The sequence below is a fragment of the Hypomesus nipponensis genome, chromosome 8 (genome assembly GCF_054491055.1).
Source record: "Hypomesus nipponensis isolate SF chromosome 8, ASM5449105v1, whole genome shotgun sequence".
Lineage (NCBI taxonomy): Eukaryota > Metazoa > Chordata > Actinopteri > Osmeriformes > Osmeridae > Hypomesus > Hypomesus nipponensis.
This window is the reverse complement of record NC_140368.1, coordinates 18,137,659-18,160,433: the sequence shown is the minus strand read 5'-3', so window position 1 is coordinate 18,160,433 and position 22,775 is coordinate 18,137,659. Positions and strand designations below refer to the sequence as shown.

Genomic DNA, 22,775 nt, shown 5'->3' with positions numbered 1-22,775 from the left:
ATCTCCGATACTAGTTTAGCTGCGCGCTGCTCTGTGTAGGCTACTTATAAGGAATTACAAAGAAGAATGTTTTGAATTATAACAAGGATATTGAAAATGGATCACGGTCGTAAATGCTGTGTTCCAGGCTGTACAGGGAAGGCTAACACTCACAGTCTTCCCAAGGAGCCAAAAATTCAACAGGCATGGCTGTTGTTGTCTATGAGAAGATCCCGGCAAAGTTTGAAACTCAATCATTCATTTGCTCTGAACATTTCACCAAGACAGTTTTGAAAACCTTGGACAATTTCAAGCATGATTTGCTAGGAAGCTGAACCTGGAAAGAGGTGCTGTTCCGACCGTATGCTCATTGCAACCGCAAGCTATAAGGACAGTATGATGTTGTGCTAACAGTTATTAGCAATGCTAACGTTTCCTGTAAATAGCATACCAGGTAGAATACTAAATACGTTTCTACACACATCAAATTACTCTAGCTAGACTAGCTGTAGTTGGCATTAGAAGGGAAGCTTCCGAAAAAAATACCCAGAAAACGAACAGCAGTCTGGCTTATTGCTAACGCCTGTCTAGATAATCTATTTGAAAGAACTGGAGAAAGGCAGGTTCTAGATACAGGATACGTTAGCATTGCTAGTAACTGTTACTAGTAACACCTAGATTGTAGGCATGTAAACAAGTTTAGCTTGCTAGTTAACGCAAGAGCATAGGTAGAATGTGTGATAATTTAGCCTAGTTTATTGGCAATGGGGCTGTTGATTAATGTTCCTGACTGTTTCATTCAAATAAATAACCTGTGTAATGAAAATCTACAATTCACGATGCATGTTTGTCCAGATCTTTGTCATGTTATTTTACAGCAAGATGCCTAGCTAGCTAACTGAAGCCGAGTAGAATCATGATATGGTTTGGTTGCTAAGCTGTAGCCTAACGTTCTACCCACCTAAGTCAATCCAGTTTGCTTCAACAACAGAAGTGGAAACAAGTAATGTTATCATTTCAAATGATATAGTCAATCTGTTGAAAACAGTTGTGTAGACACAATAGATTTATTTGCGAGTTTTTATTTCAAGTCTCCAACTTCGGTGTTTCAGCGAGTGCTGCTGTTGGCCGTGTTGCGTTTTTGCTCCCAGCTTCACTCTGATAACCAACCAATCAGCGCGCAGCTTATTTAAATACTAATGAGCATACCATAAAAGGAGAAAAGCTAGTGTTTTTTCCCGGGAACATTTCAGAGGATCTGTCAGAGGGCATAGAACAGCACCCGGGCCATTTTCAACCCAACCAATGTAACATACCCTATTCGGAGACCTTAAGGAACAGTGTGAAATACCCCAAAAACCCAGTCAATTGCCCCTATAAGGGTAGCATATCCATCTCGATGGACTTGCAGATCCGTTGAGTAATTTTCTCTGCTCGTTGTGCATCGCAGCTCCTCCGTGCTAACACCGAGAGCAGGATGCACCGCCACTAACCAGGGTCGGATGTACATTCTTCAAGTGGTACATCATTTGAGTCATGGAGGAGTTGTATTTATACTTAGCTTTGTAGTGTTTGCAGTGAACAAAGTAATTTTTTAGGCAAAATGGTCTCACGCTACACTTCACCGTGACCTCTTCATGTTTACTTTTGAAATACATGGAAACTTGTCGGTAAATGAGTAGGCATGTGGCGTTTTTTTTCTCCAAACATTGGCTTTGTTTGGTAAAATGTTTAATTGCTGCCACATAGTGAAATCCATTGCATTCCTTCAAGACTCACACTACGCATCAGAACACACTTTAGTTTTATCGATGAACAAATAATGTCCTTGACGAAATTCTCAATGATCGATCGTCGATTAATTATGCCCATCCCTATTATCTAGTCAATCTGTTGAAAACAGTGTTGTGTAGACACAATACATTTATTTGTACGTTTTTATGTCAAGTCTCCACCTTCTTGTTTCTGTGAGTGCTGTTGACCGTGTTGCGTTTTTGCTCTGCAGCTTCATTCGTAATCCAACCAATCAGCGCGCAGCTCATCTATATATTCATGAGCATACGATAAAAGGAGAAAACCTAGGGCCTCATGTACGCACAAAAAGCTTGCGTACGCTGGTTTTCACGCACACTGTGATGTATAAATATTTACTTGACGTGAGAATGGGCGGGCCTTCACAGAAACTTTTGAGCAGACGTGAGAATGTGCGGACCGTACGCAAAGTCTTGTCTGGCTCTGGAACATGGCGAATTCTAACTGAAAAGTGCCGAGACTCACCAAACATTACAAAATAAAGTTTCCACTAGTATGTTTATGACGTTGACTATTCAAAAAACATTCAAATAAAAGTTTGATCATTAATGTGGATATTCACATCAAAATGCCAAAACCCAAAACGGGAAATGCTATATACAGGGGTGCACATAAGTGGTACGCATGCGCAACAAAAACCAGGAATGCGTAATGCCACTTGTATTACGGCGCGCTTTTGCGTACTTGACTGATATCATCTAACCTTACACATGACATGTTGGTTGTCAACTATGGTCAGAGATGTCCAAAAATCAACAGACATTCAGAAGTTTCCTTGGCGTTTCGCCATCTACAAAGAAACGCCAACTGGAGCCAGAGACGAAAAAAAAACAAGTTGTGCAGCTCCAAGATGTGCAGTGGCTTGAAGCTAACGATCATGAGCGCACTGAATTGTGGTGCAAGATTTGCGGCTCAAATCCACATCTAGCAAACAAAACAAGTCCTTTTTAACCATCCTTTATTTTACAAAAATTAAAATAGCAAGCAGCACACGAATGTGGCGCAAGCCATCGCTAATAAACAAGCTAGCCGAGAAATGTCTAGTCGCACACTTGCCAGATGGAGACTGTTTAATATTTTTCTCCTCGCCTTCCTTAAAGCTAAACACGCACGTCCCATGTCTTCCTATTCTGAATGTATTACTTTACTGAAGCAGCTAGGAGTAAATGTCGGAGGTGCATATGTATATCATCCACGTGAAGGGGGCACACGGATCAGAGCATCGCTCACACAATCAGCGGGGAGTTATGTGCCAAGTTGCAGTCTGCTGAATTTTGGGGGCTGCTTACCAGACACCATCTCCTGGTACTCACCTGCGTAACCCACTGAAAAAGTTATGTGCACCCCTGGCTATATAGCCTTCTGTTTATACCACCACCACTTAATAACTTCTGTTAAACTTGTGTTAAACTTGAGGCTGTCAAACGAACGTCAAAATCACTCAGGAAATGCGTGTCACGCTAACCCTATAGCTGCCATGCTGTTACGATGCGCCACCACTCGTTTCTTCATTTAATGTTTTACATCGGACCATTTTCTTCTTAATTTCTTCCATGGTCCGGTTCTCTGAACCCACAGCATTGACGGCCCTATAATAATAATGATAATTTTATTTGTAATGCACTTTACATTTAGCTAAATCTCAAAGTGCTGCAGGTTAAATACAACAAAGGGCGCAAATAGTGACAGTTTTCCACTCTGCCGACTTTCTTTCGTCATTAATACCTGATGACAGGCCGCCAAACACGCCTCCACCTCTGTTGTCAGAACCTCGATCTCACGGTCCCCGTATTTCTTTGAATAAACGATGCGGCGTTTAACGTTCATTTTTGGTAAGGCGTTTCTTGGAAGGCGTTTATTCAAAGAAATACAGTAATTCAGACAAAGAAATTACCTCAGGAGCGCATTTATAGTCCATCTGCATATTAATTTATGGGAGGAGGCAAGGTGGGTTCAAGGGCTCGTTCACGTGCGGTCAATCTCACGTTGATTGTGATTTATAAAGGAAAGATGCGCAGGATCTGGCGTACGACCGGTTTTATACATGTGAATATTTCTGTGTGTAGGTACTTTGAGTTTTGGCCGTACGCCATCTTCTGGTATGAAAGCTGCGCAATCCTTTATACATGAGGCCCCTGGCGTTTTTCCCTGGGACAAACTTACAGGAAGCATCAGCTGGCATAAAACATCACCCGGGCCATTTTCAGACCAATTATGTTACATACCCTATTCGGAAAACCTTAAGGAACAGTATGAAATGCCCAGTCAATCACCCCTTTAAAGTGCAGCCTATATTCCAGTGTGGCTTGTACTCCGATTTACAATATATTACTGACGCTTCCACCAGAGTGAGTTATTTTTTCAAAACGGAAGCTAGCTAGCTTTAGTTAGCTTCCGTTACCTAGCAACCTAGCATAATACTCGTAGCAATGCTACTACCTGCTAGTGTTACTTGTTAGCCTCCTAATTGTAAATTTTGAAGCCAAACCATAGCGTTTGTCATATAGATTTTGTCCATCGGAAAATAGTCGGTTGGAATGTTCAGAATCACATGTGTGACAATACTCTGTGGGGCCCGCTTTCGAACAATCACATGTGTGATGCTACTAATTAACAGGTTAAACTTCTTTGTTTTACAACATTTTTTGTTATTGAAACCCTTAATGCTTTCATGTTAGCTCCCAACTCTGTTTGGCAAGCTGCTGCTATCTCTTGACAAAGTATAACAGTGTTGTAACAGTCGTGTTTCTCATTGTCTGATCATTGTGCCTACAACATAAGAAGATTGGTGAAGCATCCTTTGTCCATTACGCCCCAAAACTATGGAACACATTACCCATAAATATTAGGGAAGCAAACCGGCTAAACATTTTCAAAATGTTGGAGCCATAACCAGTCTATTGGTATTATTTATTTACAAGATGATTTGTATTTAACTTTTTAAATTCTATTTCTTTATTGATAGTTAGATTAAATATTGGACTTTTGAAACTGGACTAACTAGAACATGGCAACCCCGGCTCCTCCTCCTAATTAGGTCACCTTCGCAGGTATAAGGAGGGGCTGGGTGAAGGTCTTTTGTTTGAGCAAGAGAGTTGGACGGAACAGTTTAGTGACCGTAGCGTTTTCATAGTGTTATCGTTTCTTAGAAGTTTACATTTCTATGAATTTGAGTCACAACCCTGCTCGAAATGGCGACTGAGGAAAATATGATCAGCGAGGCAGTTGCCACAACAGACAGCTTAAAATCTATCTTTTTACCAAAGCATTGAACTAATTTTTATCTCAGATGGGTTTTTATAACTTTTATTAGTTGTATTGTTGTTTTTATTGATAATTTGGATTCCTGCAAAGACTGCGGCTTGTGTTTGACTTGTATTATTGTTTTTACTGATTGTGTTACATTTTATTTCTATTGGGAAACCACAAAGACTGTGGCGGAGATATGAGAGAGACTGGTATCTCATAAGGGTTTCATTACTTGGATTACTTACAATATTGCACTTTGAGCTGCAATTCTTGTATGAAATGTGCTATATACATAGTCTTTTTAGTGTGATATTAGTACTCAATTGAAAAAGAATTACATCATAAATAACATAACTTTTAAGTTAACTTCATCAGCAGGAAACCTGTTGTTATTGTTCGCTTTATTGGCGGCCAAGCAGCGAAGCTACAGAGCCCCTTAAGTTTTTACCTTTTCTTATTAGGGTTCTTCCGGTAGGAGGGAACCTATAGACAAGTTTTTGATCCATTTCCGCTCTACTTCCTGAACTGCTGCCCTATATGCAATCCACTTCCGTTCTGGCGGGCTGGGTTTGTTTTGCTAGCTAGCTCCGTGCCGACAAAGCACTGATATTGCAGTGACAAAGAGGATATAACATTTACAACATGAAGAAAAGTGGTTCGGGAACGACGTGTGCGGTAGTTGGTTGCAAACACTCGAGAAAGCACCTGAAAGAGTGGTTAGAGTGCTACGACCAGTTTTAAAACCTAGAATTGCCTCTAGAATCGCCTCTAGCCAGTTACAGTCATACTACAGTAGTATGATTATTGTTTGTAGGCTATTCACATTTTGTTGGTGTTCCTTTGTCCTATTGTTGCAGTGGATTTAATAATTATACATTGATATGTGGATATAATAATTCAAACCTTTCAAAGTGCCAATACACACATCTGTATAAGCCCGGCATGAGGTGTGTAGCCAACAGCACTTGTTTAAAGCAGTCAGAACCGGGTTCATAGGAAGAATAGATAGATACGTAGGCACTTCAGGCAGTGACTTGGACCGTGTCCTGGCAATAAATAAAGAACATTATGCTACATGTTTTGCCAGGATAACTGGCAAGACCATTGAATGTTCATGAAGTTCTTGTGTGTTTATTCCTTTGACTGGGTACAACAACGCGATCAGTCAACCGACTATAAAATGTTTTTAATGTCGGGCTACGAATTTATATAACAACTTCTGATACGTGTGGCATCCTAATTAGCCTACATTTTGCTGAGAGATTGAAGAGCTACTGTAGACAACAAATGTTCTAATGAATCAATGACTAGTCATCTTCTGACATTGCCTTAGCTCCATGTTAAAAGCTCCAAAATGATGGACTGGCAAAAGCTTTATAACTATAAATCTACTCTAAAATGTACTTAAAAGTATGGCGGCGACGTTATCCACAAGTACATGCGACAACGTTGGCAACTTATCCAGTAGTAAATGTCAAACGACAAGTATGTCAAAGTAGTAGAACCGTGATCCCAAGCTAGCAAAGTCAAATCGCTGTGTTTACACCGGCAGACGCTGTGCAAACCACTTCCGGCGGAATTGCATGTGTAGAGTTATGGCGGCCCCCTGGTTTTGGCGCATAAACTTGTGTATTGTTATTGTCAGTATTATGGTTGTTCCAAAGGAGTAAATGGCAGCCCCTAGTCCAGAACTGTAAACAAATTTGCATGTTTAAACTGCAGAGCATTAGTAACTACCAATGTTCCCTCAATTTTTTCCGCACTGAGACATATAGAAATCTGTCTGAGTGCAAAACTCAATACTCTGAGCAAAGTTTGCAGAGAACCAGGAAAGCTTTGCAGAAAGCTTCACCAGCCTACCTGGACCATCGCTTGTGTCCGTTTGAACGATTCGATCAAGCCATTCGTGTTTGCATGTAAAACTGCCCCTTTTTTTGGGCGCCTGTAAAGGTAATGTTCCAAATTTTCGTTGCTAGTCAAAAGCTTGAACTGAGCACCAGGGTCGTTGTTCTGTTGAAAGCAAACAAAACCTGAAATCTACCGCACAGATACAGGGAAAATGATTGTGGAGGATGAGTTAAGTTTAAACTCTCTTTTCAAAACTGTGAAACAGGACGAGATTGTTTTGATGGCTGTGGACCATTTTGGATCAGAATGGATGGATGGACAAACTCCACCAAACTGCTTTTTGAACTGTGCCCAGGTACTACTCGCAAGATTGTGGCTCACACTGGACCGCAAAAAGACTCAAAGAATGTCATAAGCTTCTCAATGAAGCGGGTGAAACTGTTCCTTGGTTTGTTTCCCACCATCTTGATCAACTTCCACCTGTGACTTAACAGCCTTGATGTGTCTTGTTTGTTTGGTAAGATTGAACAACTAAGTGTGGATATTACCACCATGAAACAGGCTGTGTCCCTGCAGACAACACCTGTAATGATCTGCGGAATATCACTGCAGACATAAACCAACGTCTGGGTGTTATTGAGCAGCCTAGAATAAATCTGGAGAGAGGGCCTATTTTCCAAACAAACAAGCCTGGAACGTCTCAGAGAGCGGCCATTCCCCAAGCCTGTGAGAAGACCCAAGATGGCATGGAGGGCCAGACCAGCGAGGAAGACTCAAGCCAGAAGGTGGAGAGTTCTGCCTCAGGCCTGGACAGTGCTGCAAAGGGAGACCCTCATGTGAAATGGAGTGACATGGCAACTACCCCACCCTGGAACCTGGTCCAGGACAAGAGGAGCCACAACCATCGGAAACAGGTCCCCGAAAATGCTTCAGTAAAGCCTAAACTTCGCCTGAATCCTCCTAAAGGGAGGAAAACTGGCGGCATTGTTGGGACTGGTACTGGTGGAGACATCCAAGTCACAAAGTCTAAGCTGGTGAGTGTATTTGCAACAAAATTCTCACCTGATTTAGACTCTGAGACTTTGACTAGTTACATGAGAGATAAACTTGGACGGGATGTAACCTGTCAAAAGATAGAAACTGTACAAAGCCGGTTCAGTTCATTTAAAATAACTGCAGAGTGCAAAAAAGTGGATGAAATGTACAACCCAGAGCTGTGGCCTGAAGGCACTTTTGTGCGGCGATTCTATGAGGCACACAAACCCAAGTCTACAGTGGGGCCAATGTCAGTGATGAATGTGCCTGTAATGGGGGCTGGGGTACATGATACCTAGTGCTAGCCACAGTGATGGTGGTCAGAATAGTGACATACAACTCACGAGGCTTGCGCCTAGGACAGAGTGCATCGTGTTGTTGTTGACCAGCTACTGGAGACCACAGACATTCTCTGCCTGCAAGAGACATTTTTAGCCAAACAGGACCTTGATAAACTTAATTCTGTCCATAGTGATTTCCATGGAGCAGGAGAGTCCACAACTGATTTAAGCACCAGAATGGTGCAAGATAGAATACCTGGAGGTCTAGCCATTTTGTGGCGCAAGAAATATGATCCAATTATCAGTATTATTAGATTAGAGGTGGACTGGTGTATTGTACGGTGGCCCTGAAGTGCAAATCACCCCCCCTAATATGAGTACATCCCCCAAATGAAAACACTCCCCCCGAATACGAGTCAACTCCCCCCAAATCGGATGACTTGTTCACCTCCCCCCAATACAAAAACACGCTCCCCCAAATGGAAAACGACATTACATTAAATCTGAACGGAAAGGGTAGGTACTACACTTTAGCGCTGATTGGATGCAGTAGGCTAACTAACAAGAAATATGAAATTGATCGACAGAAGTAAAAAATGCAATAGCCTGACAGAGTTACGTGCACCAGAACATTTGTTAGGCTATCGAAGAATGTAGCAAATAGTAGGCTACTTAGGCAAAAGTATTTTGTGTTAAATGTAAAAATCGATAGCCAAACATTTAACTCGAAACAGAGTAACGTGGACCAGGATCAGGATATCCTGGTCCACGTTACTCTGTCATTGTGGCATTTCGTTCTTCTGTAGTGGACTAATAGTTTGTTCTTCTGAAAAGTCCTGCCTTCAACTGCGTTTTTAGCGTGCGCATAGGCTACTTATATTATGAAACGTTAACAGCATATCTGAGATTATTTCATAGGAATGACCCTGATTAAAATAAAGAGTAGTGTCATGACTCTGAATTGTAAACATTAATGTTTCCTCTTTCCTTCCAACCAAAACGATCAAGTTCATGATAATGACAGAGTTAGGTGGACTAGTCGTTTGGCTATGTTTAACACGCAATTTATGCTTTTGCATACGTAGCATATGCTACATGCTTCGATACCCAAATAAATGTCCTAGTGCACGTAACTCTGTCAGGCTATTGCATTTTTTACTTCTGTCGATCAATTTATTAGCCTACTAGCATCCAATCAGCGCTTAAGTGTAGTACCTACCCTTTCCGTTCAGAGTTAATGTAATGTTGTTTTCCATTTGGGGGAGCGTTTTTTTGTATTGGGGGAAGGTGAACAAGTCATCCGATTTGGGGGGAGTTGACTCGTATTCGGGGGGAGTGTTTTCATTTGGGGGATGTACTCATATTAGGGGGGGTGATTTGCACTTCAGGGCCACCGTAGTATTGCAATTAAAGTTGTGCATTATATGAATGTTTTCATCATTTTAAATGTGTATACCCCATATGACTTCTACAAAAACGAAGATGAATATATGAATAGATTGTCATTTCTAAACTCTTATATTAAGGAATGTACATATGCAAATATATTTGTGATGGGTGATTTGAATGCAGACATCTCTGATGATAAATCTCTCTTTGGTCAGCACTAAATGCAGTTCTGTCATGACAGTAAACTGATTCTTTCTAGATTTCTTCATGAAATTTCTGCCTGTAGATAGTTATACTTACATCAGTGAAGCATGGCACACAACATCTTGGCTGGATCATGTAATCTGTACAGCCGATGCTCATGAAAATCTGGAAGTAGTTGACATTTTGTATGGGTTGACTACCACTGATCACGTACCTGTCTCTATAATGATAAATGTTGATAAACTACCTGACTGCAGCAGTTCAATAGAAGATGGCGCCAACAGGGTCAATGTGGATTGGGCTAAACCAGTGGTTCTCAACCCTGTCCTCAGGGACCCCCTATCCTGCTTGTTTTAGATGTTTCCCTGCTCCAACACACCTGATTCAAATGCATGTTCGTTACCAGGCTTCTACAGAGCTAGATAACGACCCTTTTATTTGAATCAGGTGTGTTGGAGCAGGGAAACATCTCAAACATGCAGGACAGGGGGTCCCTGAGGACAGGGTTGAGAACCACTGGGCTAAACTATCCAAAGAGGATTTCTTGTATTATTGTGGGAGGTCAGATGTTCTCTTGAGGGAAGTACAGCTACCCATTGATGCTATTTTATGCTCAAATATTAAATGTGATGATGTCACTCACTGTAATGACCTGTGTGAAATGTATAATAGTATAGTGAGCGCCATACATGAAGCCAGTAGTAGACATCTACACTCTCACCCCAGAAAAGCTAAGAATACCAAACCTGGTTGGAACGAGTATGTAGCAGACCATCAAGGAGCCGCTAAGGCGGATCATAGGACTTGGGTTTTAGCTGGTAGACCCAGACAGGGGCCAGACTTAGAGCACAAGAAGCTTACTAATGCTAGATATAAATATGCAGTGCGCTTTGTTGGGAAGCATGAGCAAACCTTAAGAGCTCATTCTATGGCTGAAAACTTGCTTGGTAACAATGTCACTGAGTTTTGGAAAGAGGTTAAAGCCACAAATAGGGCCAAAACAGTGCTGCCATGCCACATTGAAGGTGTATCTGGTGCAGACAATATAGCAGAGCAGTGGAGACAGCACTATGCAGCTCTGTTTAATTGTATCAAAAGTGAGCCCTATTGTGTGGGCAAGTTAAATGAGGAAGTGATTCATTTGACTCCCAACAAGGTTTATCATGCTATAGAGCAACTAGCTGACAACAAAGCTAGTGGCAAGGATAACATCACTGCAGAGCATCTCAAGTTAGCCAGTCCCAGAGTAGCAGCACTGCTGTCCATCTGCCTCACAGGGCTGATGACACGTGGCATACTGCCAGACACCATGCTGACAGTCATATTAGTGCCAGTAATTAAGGACAAGGCAGGTCAAATAGGGAGTTTGGACAACTATAGACCCATCGCTTTGGCCAGCATTCTTTCAAAGGTGTTAGAAAAGATGGTACTAGATAGACTGAGTGAGTTCATTTGCACCACAGAAAATCAATTTGGTTTTAAGTCTAAGCACAGTACAGATCTATGTATGTATGCCTTGAAAGAAGCTGTTGAATCCTACAGAATGCAGGGCTCTACAATGCTTCTCGGGTTTATTGATGCTTCCAAGGCTTCCATAAGCTTTTTACTAAACTCATGCTTAGGGATGTGCCTGGATGCATCATACAAATCCTGGCTTACTGGTATACTAACCAAGGTATGCAGGTCAAATGGGGAAACAGCCTATCCTAATCCTTCAGTGTAGGCAATGGGGTACGGCAGGGGGGGCTTCTGTCTCCAGCCCTGTTCAACCTATACATGGACAACCTGTCGAAGCAGTTGGGGAAGTGTAAGACAGGTTGTCTGATAGGGAACACTGTTAAACCATCTGATGTACGCAGACGATTTTGCTAATATGTCCCCCAGCACTGTTGGTTTCCAGCAGCTGTTGGATATATGCTCCGAGTATGGGGTCGAGTTTGACGTACAGTACAATGCAAAAAAGAGTGTTGTATTGATATGTAGGACCAAGGAAGATCAGAAGCTACACTTTCCAATGTTTTACCTGTCAGGGCAATCCCTCCGTGTATCCAACTGTACGAAATATCTTGGGACATCATCACTGACAAGATGGAAGATGATGCTGACATATACAGGCAGAGACGAATGTTGTATGTCCAGGCAAACATGTTGGTCAGGAAGTTCCACTGCTGTTCTGATTATGTGAAAGTGAGCTTGTTTCGTGCTTACTGTACCCCCATGTATGCAGCCCCTTTATGGGGCAGCTACAAAAAGGAAACCCTGCGCAAACTTCAGGTAGCATATAATGACTGTCTGAGGATACTGCTGAAAAAGCCCAGGGGTAGCAGTGCTAGTAAGCTCCTTGTTGACTCAGGGCTAAGCACTTTACAGGCTCTATTGAGAAACCTGATGGTTACGTTTATGTCTCGACTTGATGAGTCACAAAACTCAATTATAATGACGATCACAAGTCCCAGGTGTAGCTCGGTCAGATATCAATCATATCTATGGAAACATTGGTATGGGTGCCTTTTAAAACTCATGAATAAGAGTATGTTTGTATGTGTTTATGTATCTGTTCTGTTTTTTTTATGGTGTATGTCTTGCTATTGGGCCTAGAGCCTGTAATAAAGAAAAAAAAAAAAATAATAATAATTTTGTGCACGGTCTGAAAAATCTAGTGCGCGGATCCTCCAACTGGTCTGCGCGGCCGCGCAGGTGCGCAGCTTAGAGAGAACATTGGTAACTACCATACCAAACAGGGGCCACGTGAGACAATAGGTGGCGCCAGAGGCCACGCCCCAATATGTCAATTTTCAAAGTGATCCCACTAGCAGTATAGGCCATGAGTAACTACCACACTACAAATGGCCCACCATTGCCCATATAAGGCGCTACAAGCCACACCCCAATGGTCCATTTTCAAGATGATGGCATTTCCACCCCATCAGTCTAAAATGTCTCAAACATGCTATACATGATGGTGAACCATAAAGTCTGTACAGTGAACATTTTGAAAAACGTACAAATATCATCTTATGAACCATGACTCCATAAAAATTCGGTATGTATGTGTAGGCCTTAATATGCAGTTATGCTAGTTTGGGACTAGCCTGGCTCTACCCTCCTACAAACTTCCGTACTTACTCAATTTTCATTTTGCTTCTGTACTGCGTCTGGGCTTGAGGTATTTTGGTCAGACAAACTTTTTACCAGTCCAATCAGCAAGGGAGTGGCTGAGAAATTATGACGTTGATGTTGTGCGCTAGTTTCAGTTGTAGTTCCGTAATGGCGGCGGGGAAAGATGCGAGCGAAGCCATTCGGTCTGTTGTGGCAACGCTGCCAAATATCCAGAAGTTAAAGCCGGAGCAAGAACAATCTTTGATACCCTCGGGGTTCGTTTGATTTTCCAGCTAGCTCCTTTAGTGGTGAAGGAGTTGGCCAAGGCGAACGCTAGCAATTGGTTATAGCAGATCCAGAGTGGCTCTGGGCAGATCCAATAGTTTTAAACTTCAACAGAGTACCCGCCTTCAAGGAAGTTAATGCTTGTCAATGGATCGAGCCCAGACTCTGTACAAATGCGATTTCAACACCAAACTTGGTATGTCACATGGAAGACACTACAACATGTTCCCATGTGCAAAGGTAACTTAATATCTTTAAAAATGATTGAAATAATGGAAATATAATTTATCGCTAACGCTAAAAAAATGCTTTACACATCCGCCGGTCCAGAAACTGATACTTTGATTCAATCACAAGTTCATATGAAGACTCTTGAGAATGTTTAGTACACAAATCTGAGAAAAAGTTGAATGTAAGATGAAAAGTAGATTTATTGTGAATATTTTAGATATGCATGCTTGGCTAATTGCTAGGGCTTTTTCGAATGAAAAGTCTCCCTTTGTTCCTCAGTGCACACTCCAAATTCTCACACACACATTCTGTTCCCTTGACACGCGTGAGCTTGGCAAGACACACACACAACATTTCAGGAAATTGTGGGCTGACCAAGCCCCCACTCACTCCTTTGTCTTTAGCATAGGCCCTTGAGGACCTTGGTGTCATTGCATTTCCGATTTTGTATGCAATGGTAAAAAGTTCTCCAAATCCTGAAACATTGATAGTATAGGCCAAAAGTAACCGCCACACCACAAATGGCCCACCATTACCCATAGGTAGCGCTACAGGCCACTCACTGACGCAATAAGATACAAGGCTTTCTGGAATGGGTGGGCTGACCAAGCCCCCACCCATCACTCCTTGGCTTGAAGCAAAGGCCCATGTGGATCTTGATGGTATTGCATTTCAGATTTGGTAGTCCATGTTTTGTCTGCTTGAAACTTTATTTCTCTGTGAAGCCAGAAAGAAGCATGCATTCAGAGATCATCATATTTGCATAAGAAAATGAGAGCCATCATACATAACTTTGACTGCACTGTAAAAATCTGAGTTTGTACACAACATATTTTATTATTAGATTAAGCATTTAGATGCTTTGAGACTGGGTTTTCTTTTTTACACACAGGTCCTCCTTTTTGAATAAAAAAGATTTAAAGCAAAGAGCATGAGATGAATATTTCATAAATGTAGAAACAAGCAGAGCTGGTTCATTCAGGATAATCTGAGGGGTGCCGCATCAGTTAGCAATATAACTGTCATTACACTCAACCCATCATCCTCACAAACATCATCAGGGTGTTTAAGACCAGGGGCCTCATGTATAAAGGATTGCGCAGCTTTCATACCAGAAGATGGCGTACGGCCAAAACTTTAAGTAGAAAACCGAAGAACCGGTATAAAACCGGTTGTACGCCAGGTCCTGCGCACCTTTTCTTTAGAAATCACAATCAACGTGAGATTGACCGCACGTGAACATGAGCCACTGACCCCGCCTTGCCCCCTCCCATAAATGAATATGCAGATGGACTATAAAGGCGCTCCTGAGGTCATTTCTGTGTCTGAATTACCGTATTTCTTCGAATAAACGCTGCCCTTGAATAAACGCTGCACCAAAAATTAACGTTATTTAATAAACGCTGCAGCGTTTATTCAAAGAAATACAGTAAAATGGCTAAACACGCAAAAAAGAAAAAAAATCACAGACTGTGAGATCGAGGTTCTAACAACAGAGGTGGAGGCGAGAAAATGTGTCCTGTTTGGCGGCCTGTCATCAGGTATTATCGACAAAAAGTCGGCGGAGTGGAAAACTGTCACTATTTGCGCCCTTTCTTGTTTTTAACCTGCACTTTGATATTTAGCTCAATTAAAAGTGCATTACAAATAAAATCGTTATTATTATTATTATAGGGACATAAATGCTGTGGGTTCCGCGAACTGGACCATGGCAGAAATTAAGAAGAAATGGTCCGATGTAAAACTTTAAATTAAGAAACGAGTGGTGGCGCATCGTAACAGCATGGCAGCTATAGGGTTAGAGTGATATGCATTTCCTGAGTGATTTTGTCATTCGTTTGACACCTTCAAGTTTAACAAAAGTTATTTAGTGGTGGCGGATTAAACAGAAGGTTATGTAGCATTTCCCGTTTTGGGATTTTTATGTGATCATCCACATTAATGATCAAACTTTTATTTTTTGTTTTTGAAAAGTCTACATCATAAACGTAGTAGTGGAAATGTTTTATTTTGTAATTTTTGGTGAGTTTTGGCACTTTTCAGTTACAAGTAGCCATGTTACAGAGCCAGACAAGACTTTGCGGATGGCCCGCACATTCTCACGTCAAGTAAATCTGTATACATCACAAAGTGTGCGTGAAAACCAGCGTACGCAAGCTTTTTGTGCGTACGCAACATATATACATAAGGCCCCAGGTGCTCACATCCTCTGACACATTGTAAGTCCCTTTCAAATTCTCATATTTTTTGTTGTTCCCTCCAACTCGTCAGTCTCCACCCTTTTGTCTATGTTAATCTATCAAGGGAATGATGGATATCTAAGCTCTCTGCCATTTATGTTGCGACTCAGTCTCAGTTGGGTTTCTCAGGCAGACCTGTCTGAAGCAGAACAATACCACCAAGATGATGGTCTGTACATTAAATTAAATCATGTTAAATACTACCCGAATTCCCTGGTTAATTGAGTGACATGTCATTTTTGCTCTTCTTTTTTTCTACCAATAATAAACACTACTTATCCCCTATAAGCTTACAGAAAATAATGTGCAAATATGACTGTTTACAAATGATCGATAGACCAATTATTTGTTTGTAAACATTCAGGATGCGCGCGCAATGTGGCTGCAGAAAACCGGGAAAGGATAGCATTTTAAATGGCAAAAGGACCACACGGATAATACAAATAGTTTGATTTAAAAAGACCAAAAAGGTCGAAGAGGACAGACTTTAAGAGAGAAAGCGATTCCCCATTGATCTGTCTCATCAGAATTTTGATTCGGGTCACGAAAGTCTTGAAATTTGAGTGAGAATGTCGCCCGGTACAGACGACATAGTCGAGCGGCAACCATGTCTTCACGTCATGTCACAAAGTTCATAATTTTACAGTTACAGTCAATTCTACATCTAAAAAGTCGAGCAGGGCAGCTTTCAAGAGATATGGGAATTCTACTTTTAGCCAGCTGGTCCGATTATTTTTCTGATTTGTTTAAACTGGCAATCTGAGTGAGACTGCATCCCCGTTACACTGTTTTGACGTTAGCCTCAGTCAGACTCGCTCACTGGCAGTGTGCACAATGTTGTATTTCACTCCATACTACACCAGAAACGTCAGGGAGGACTACCTAATGTAGATACGAGCCTGATGAAGAAAGCCAGCATTGTGGATTTATTTAACCGAGCCTGTTTCATTCGTCATTTGCCTGAGAAAGCGACCTCCGTCAGCCAGGCTAGTTTTGCCCGATCACTTGGTCAGGCTATTTAAGGGTATCGGGGTCAAGTGACTTTTGTGCATAGACAAGTGAAACGTAAATGTATTTGTCCAAAGGCCAAGAGCCTCAAAAAGTTAATATCAAGCCCTTCAATCCAGTGGCCAGAGATATATGATGACCTGATCGACACTCCAAGTGTAATAGACCGGGGAGAAGGTCGTCTTTTGCAACCGACATGCGCAGTTGTGACTGCTTGACAGTTGTGTGACGTTGGGTGATAATTGGTCTATATGCATCAGAGAGAACCAAATGAAATACAAGCACACACATTACCCAGCAAAATACAACAAACTAATGCGTACACACACCTACTATGGACATGCTTACCTTTGAAGAAGACAAATTTGCCTTTGCTGTTCTCGTAAACAGCGTCAATCTTAGCGGGCAGACCCCTCCAGAAGACACTGATGAGCATGGGATAGCCTGCCATTACTGCATTTTCACGAACCCTCCAGAACCAGTGGTCCTTAAAAAAGGCAGAGAATCAGAATAAGAGGAAAATAAGGCATTTACAACATTGTCATGCTAATCTAAATAAAACCATGTCTCTGTGTGGAATGTGTCTAAATAATATCATCGCACATGGGAAAGTGTGAACTAGTTCTAGACAGGTGAAATCACTCCAATTTAATTGGATTGTAAGAGCAGATTGATTTCTCTATAAGAGGGGGCTATTTGCATATATTGAATGTTTATGAAATGTGTATTGTTTTCCAGTATTCCATAGAAACGTGAACAAATATATATAAATAGATTGTGGGACACTGGGGCATGAATAGAGGAGCCTTGCAAGCCAAAATGCTTCCTGAATTGCAACCATATCTTAAACGACTGCTTGACTACAGGATTATCGCTAGCTTCAGTGGCTGACAGAAAGCGGAGAGAGCGCAGCTGTGATGGCCCTCCTCTTTCCTGACCTGTTCCAGGTATTTGTGTAGGAGTTCAACCTGAGCTGCCTACCATGCTTGGGAGAACCAGCACTGTGTCTATTACATGGTTGCCAATTAAACATTGCTAACCGTTTTAGTGGTGCCTACGCCTCCTTTTGTCTGTACATCTCTGAGCCAGTTGTAACAACAGCCATGACCGCAGTGAGACCTGGGATGAGGACACTTCAACATGGGCCCAGGCAGGCTGGTCGGTGGTAGGTTTGTCAGTCCAGTACAAAAGCTTGTGAATATTAGCTGCCCAGTAGTAATATATACAAAACTGGGAAGAGCAAGGCTTCCTGCGCTCTTAGGAAACTGCAATTTCCTTTTCTGCATACGCACAGGTTTACCGGCCCAGAGATATGTTCAGTTCAGCAAAACACTGAGGTAAGTACAGGAATATGCTGGAAAAGGTAAAGACATTTTGGCCGAACTGTCATTTTGATGACGTAACCCCACCGGCCAATGACAGAGGTAAAGTAGACCATCTATGAAAGTCCTTCTCAACTTTACCAAGCAAGGGGACCACATTTTTGTTGAAAGTATCTGTTACAGACCTTGTTATCAGTATACCCAAATATTTAAAACAGGTATCCACTCTCTCAAATTGAACTATGTTGTCTGGCAGGTCACCAACTACGTTATTAATCGCAAACAACTTACTCTTTCCGAAAATGTTTGTAGCCAGAGAATATCCTAATTGCTTTAGGACAGAGGTGTCAAACATACGGCCCGCGGGTCAAAACCGGCCCGCCAGATGGTTCAATCCGGCCCGCGAGGCGACGTCCAAAAAAATAAAAATAAAGGAACAGATTCCAAATTTGTTCAGCAGAGGTCGCACTGACAAAACGAGAGATCCGGAAGTAACCAGCACATGACAGCAACACTCCCAGAATGCGCTAACTGGCAATCTTGCCTTACGTTGCGTGTCCACTACAGTGGAGCGGGCGGCGCGTTGGCGTCGGCTTCCAATTCATTTTCAATGAAACCGGGAGTTGACATGCACCGTTATCGTTATTAAGCTGTTGTTATCAAAATTACCCACGGTTGCACCCTCATTACCAAAATGTCTTTGTCAAAAAAGAGAAAAGTTGACACAGAGTGCAGAGTTTTCCACGAAAAATTGACTGATTCTTATTCATTCACAGAAGTTAATGGGAAATCAGTGTGCTCAGTGTGTAATCAGCTAGTTTCAGTGCTCCAGGAATATCATATTCGGCGCCACTATGAGACTCATCATGGTGAAAAATACAACAATTTGCGAGGACAACTGAGAATAGAGAAGATAAATGAATTGTTAGCGGGTCTGAAGAAACAGCAGTCAGTTTTTACCCGTAGCCGAGAGGTCAGTGATGCAGCGGTAAAGCTAGCTACCTTATTGCTAACGAGATAGCATTAGGATCCAAGCCATTTTCTGAGTTTCTGAGTTCGTGAAAACATGCATGCTGAAGGCTGCAGAAATCGTGTGCCCTGAAAAGCGGCAGGCCTTTGCCAACATTAGCCTAACGAGGAACACTGTCGCAGATAGAATTTCAGATCTCTCGGCAGACGTGGACAGCCAAATGAATCACAAAGTCAAGTCATTTGTTGCATTTTCGGTTGCAATTGATGAGAGCACTGATATTACAGATGTTGCTCAACTGGCCATATTCATTCGTGGTGTTGATGAGACTTTGACAGTCACTGAGGAGTTCCTTGAGTTGGTACCTATGACGGATACTACAACAGCGGATGACATTATGAGCTTTCTCGTTGGAGCGCTGGACAGGGTCGGAGTGGACTGGACCCGTGCCGTCAGCCTGGCTACAGATGGTGCGCCATCAATGATCGGGAGAAAAGCAGGCGTTGTGACAAAATTCAGAGAGAAAGTACAAGCCGCAAATGGAGGACAAGATTTTTGGACATTTCATTGTATTTTGCACCAGGAAGCATTGTGTTGCAAATCATAAAAAATGCATCATGTCATGGAGGTGGTTGTCCGCACTGTTAATTTCATCCGAGCAAGAGGTCTGAATCAGCGTCAGTTTGACAGTCTTCTCAGTGACAAAGACATTACGCATGGCTTACCATACCACACCGAAGTACTGTGGTTAAGCCGAGGTGCCGTGCTGAAGCGGTTCTTTGAGCTACGAGAGGAAATTGGACAGCTCATGGAGAAAAAAAGCAGACCAGTGAGGGAACTTAAATGCCCAGAATGGGTGCAGGATCTTGCCTTCATGGTGGATATTACAGAGCACCTGAATAATCTTAATAAATTGTTGCAGGGCCGCTAAAAGGTTGTCTCTCAGTATTATGACAGCATACGCGCATTCAAGTTGAAACTGTCACTCTGGGAGACACAACTATCTAGCGGTGACACCGCTAGATGTGCGTGCAACCGGACTTAATGCTGACATGGATCAACACAAAGACAAGATTACAGGATTGCTGAGGGAGTTTGAGCGACGGTTTCAGGTCTTCGGTGAACTTGAGACAGAATTTGCAGTTTTTCGCTCGCCATTCACAGTCAAGGCTTCTGATCTGCCCGCTGACATCTAACTCGAAATAATTGACTTGCAGTGTGATTCAGATATGAAGGACAAATTTGCCTCGGTGGGCTTGGACACATTTTATCAGTATCTCTTGCCAGGGTACCCCAAATTAACAGCCCTGGCAGCAAAGGTTTTATGCATGTTTGGGACTACCTATCTTTGTGAACAGGTTTTCTCTGTAATGAACGTCAATAAAACAAAGCTGCGCTCAAGGCTAACACACAAGCACTTAAATGACATTATGAAATTGGCTGCTGCTCAAGATTTGACACCTGATATTGATGCAATTGTCAAGGCTAAAAGATGCCAAGTTTCAGAAGCACCCGGTGGCTGCAGTAGGTAGGCCGCAGTGAGAGAAAGAGAGGGGAGGGGGTTAAACAGCGAGTAAGTCTAATTCCTGTAATGCTCTTTAAGAGACGTTTTGCACTCTGAAGAATACAGTTCTGTGAAAAATAACATTAAATGTGATAATGTAATATTTAAAGACCATGAACATTGTGCAGTATGTGACAGAACGCAAGGCGTCTGCCACGTAAAGCAGTGATTTTATGGCAGTCCAGGATAAGACATAATGTATGTGTGAAATGTGTCATGTCAATATGGTGTTAAAGGGGGGAAAACCGGGTGAGCATGTTGATTGATGGTTAATTGATTGTTAATTGAATGTTAATTGAGTGTTAATTGATTGTGACGCACGTCAGATGGTATCGCCCAGGTGAATAAAGGTGTGCCGCACAGCTCAGGGGGGGGGGCGCTGGTTGGCAGGAGCATGTTTTATGAGAGGAATTGTTATGCAGAATAAAAGCCTATTTCGTTTATGGTAGTCCTGCGGTGCTTGCGTGCCTTCTTCATCTCTGACCGAAACGACCGCTCGGGCGCACTCGTTCACATTTGGTGGCAGGCCAGGCAAGACGCCGCTAGTCAAGCATCACATTGGGCTGAAGTCACCGGGTCCAATTCGGCTCCCCTGCTACCGGATCCCGGCCCAGCTGCTCCCAAAGATCAAGGAGGAGATTGAGGCCATGCGGAACATGGGCATCATTGAACCATCACACAGTGAGTGGTCAAGTCCAGTGGTGCTTGTGCCAAAGAAAGATGGGACCTTAAGGTTCTGCATGGACTTTAGAAAGGTAAACTCAATTTCGACCTTTGATCCATATCCCATGCCCAGGATAGACACTTTGATTGACCGCCTGGGCAGTGCCAGGTACCTGACAACGCTTGACCTGAGCAAAGGGTACTGGCAGGTGCCCATGGCAGAGGACTCTAAAGCGATGACAGCTTTTAGAACACCTTTTGGCTTTTACCATTTCTGTTATATGCCCTTTGGCTTGCAGGGGGCGCCAGCAACGTTTCAGCGCCTCATGGATCATGTGTTGGAAGGGGCGGAGGCCTACTCTTCGTCCAGGTGAAGCAGGTGCTGAGGCGGCTGAAGGACGCAGGGCTGACCATCAACCCTCAAAAGTGTGCGATGGCCCAGCAAGAGGTGCAGTATCTGGGCTACTGCATCGGGGGAGGGGCCATCAAGCCTCAGGTTGGGAAAGTTAGCGCCATCCTGGACACCCCGGTGCCAACCACCAAACGCCAAGTTTTGGAGTGACCAAGGCCTTTGAGGATCTACGGACTTGTTTAACCAAGGGTCCCATTCTACAGAGTCCGGACTTCTCTCAGCCCTTCCTGGTGCAGACGGATGCATCTGGAGTAGGGCTGGGGGCGGTCCTGCTGCAAGGGCCACCCCGGGAGCAAAGGCCTGTGGTGTTCCTGAGCAGGAAGTTGTTGACAAGGTACTCAACCGTGGAGAAGGAGTGCCTTGCCATAAAGTGGGCGTTAGAGTGAAGTATTACCTGGTGGAAAAAGACTTTGTTCTGGAGACAGACCATCGGGCCCTTCAGTGGCTGGACAAAATGAAGGACACTAACTCCAGAGTGACTAGATGGTATTTGTCATTACAGCCATTTAGGTTCAAGGTGAAGTATAGGGCGGGTTCAGACAACATTGTGGCAGACTACCTTTCTCGAGTGTACGAGGACGGACACTCTTGAGGGGGGAGTAATGTGACAGAACGCAAGGTGTCTGCCACGTAAAGCAGTGATTTTATGGCAGTCCAGGATAAGACATAATGTATGTGTCATGTCAATATGGTGTTAAAGGGGGGGAAACCGGGTGAGCATGTTGATTGATGGTTGATTGATTGTTAATTGAGTGTTAATTGATTGTGACGCCTATTTCGTTTATGGTAGTCCTGCGGTGCTTGCGTGCCTTCTTCATCTCTGACCGAAATGACCGCTCGGGCGCACTCTTTCACACAGTATAATATCAGACAGCAGCTTCAGCACAAAATAGTTTGGTCTGGTGTAACACTATTGCTCATGCTATCACGTTTATGGGTTTTTGAAATGTACAAATTTACAAGGCAGGGTGATAACGTTCTTCATAGCGCCCATCTTAGTTTGTGCATAGTGTGGTGAGTCAGTTCAGGTGGTCAGATGTGAAAATGTATCTACTGTACATAAAAATTAACAAATTGTTTTAATCAAAGTGAACAGCAAATGTTTCAGTTCCATAGGCCTATCTGTGAATACATGTTTTGTACCTTTGTAGATCCACTATGATCTGTGAGTTATGTAGGCTCAA

At 42.7% G+C, this 22,775-nt stretch overlaps 1 protein-coding gene across 3 annotated transcripts in view; it reads right to left on the bottom strand.

Moving 5' to 3' along the window:
* The window catches only part of mmp16a (matrix metallopeptidase 16a (membrane-inserted)), a 203,394-nt gene that overhangs the window by 37,974 nt on the left and 142,645 nt on the right, over positions 1–22,775 (bottom strand). For all 3 annotated transcript variants that reach the window (XM_084702673.1, XM_084702674.1, XM_084702675.1), the window contains one exon: positions 17,009–17,147. In XM_084702673.1, the coding sequence (XP_084558799.1) occupies positions 17,009–17,147 (139 nt within the window). The remainder of the gene's footprint in view (positions 1–17,008; positions 17,148–22,775) is intronic.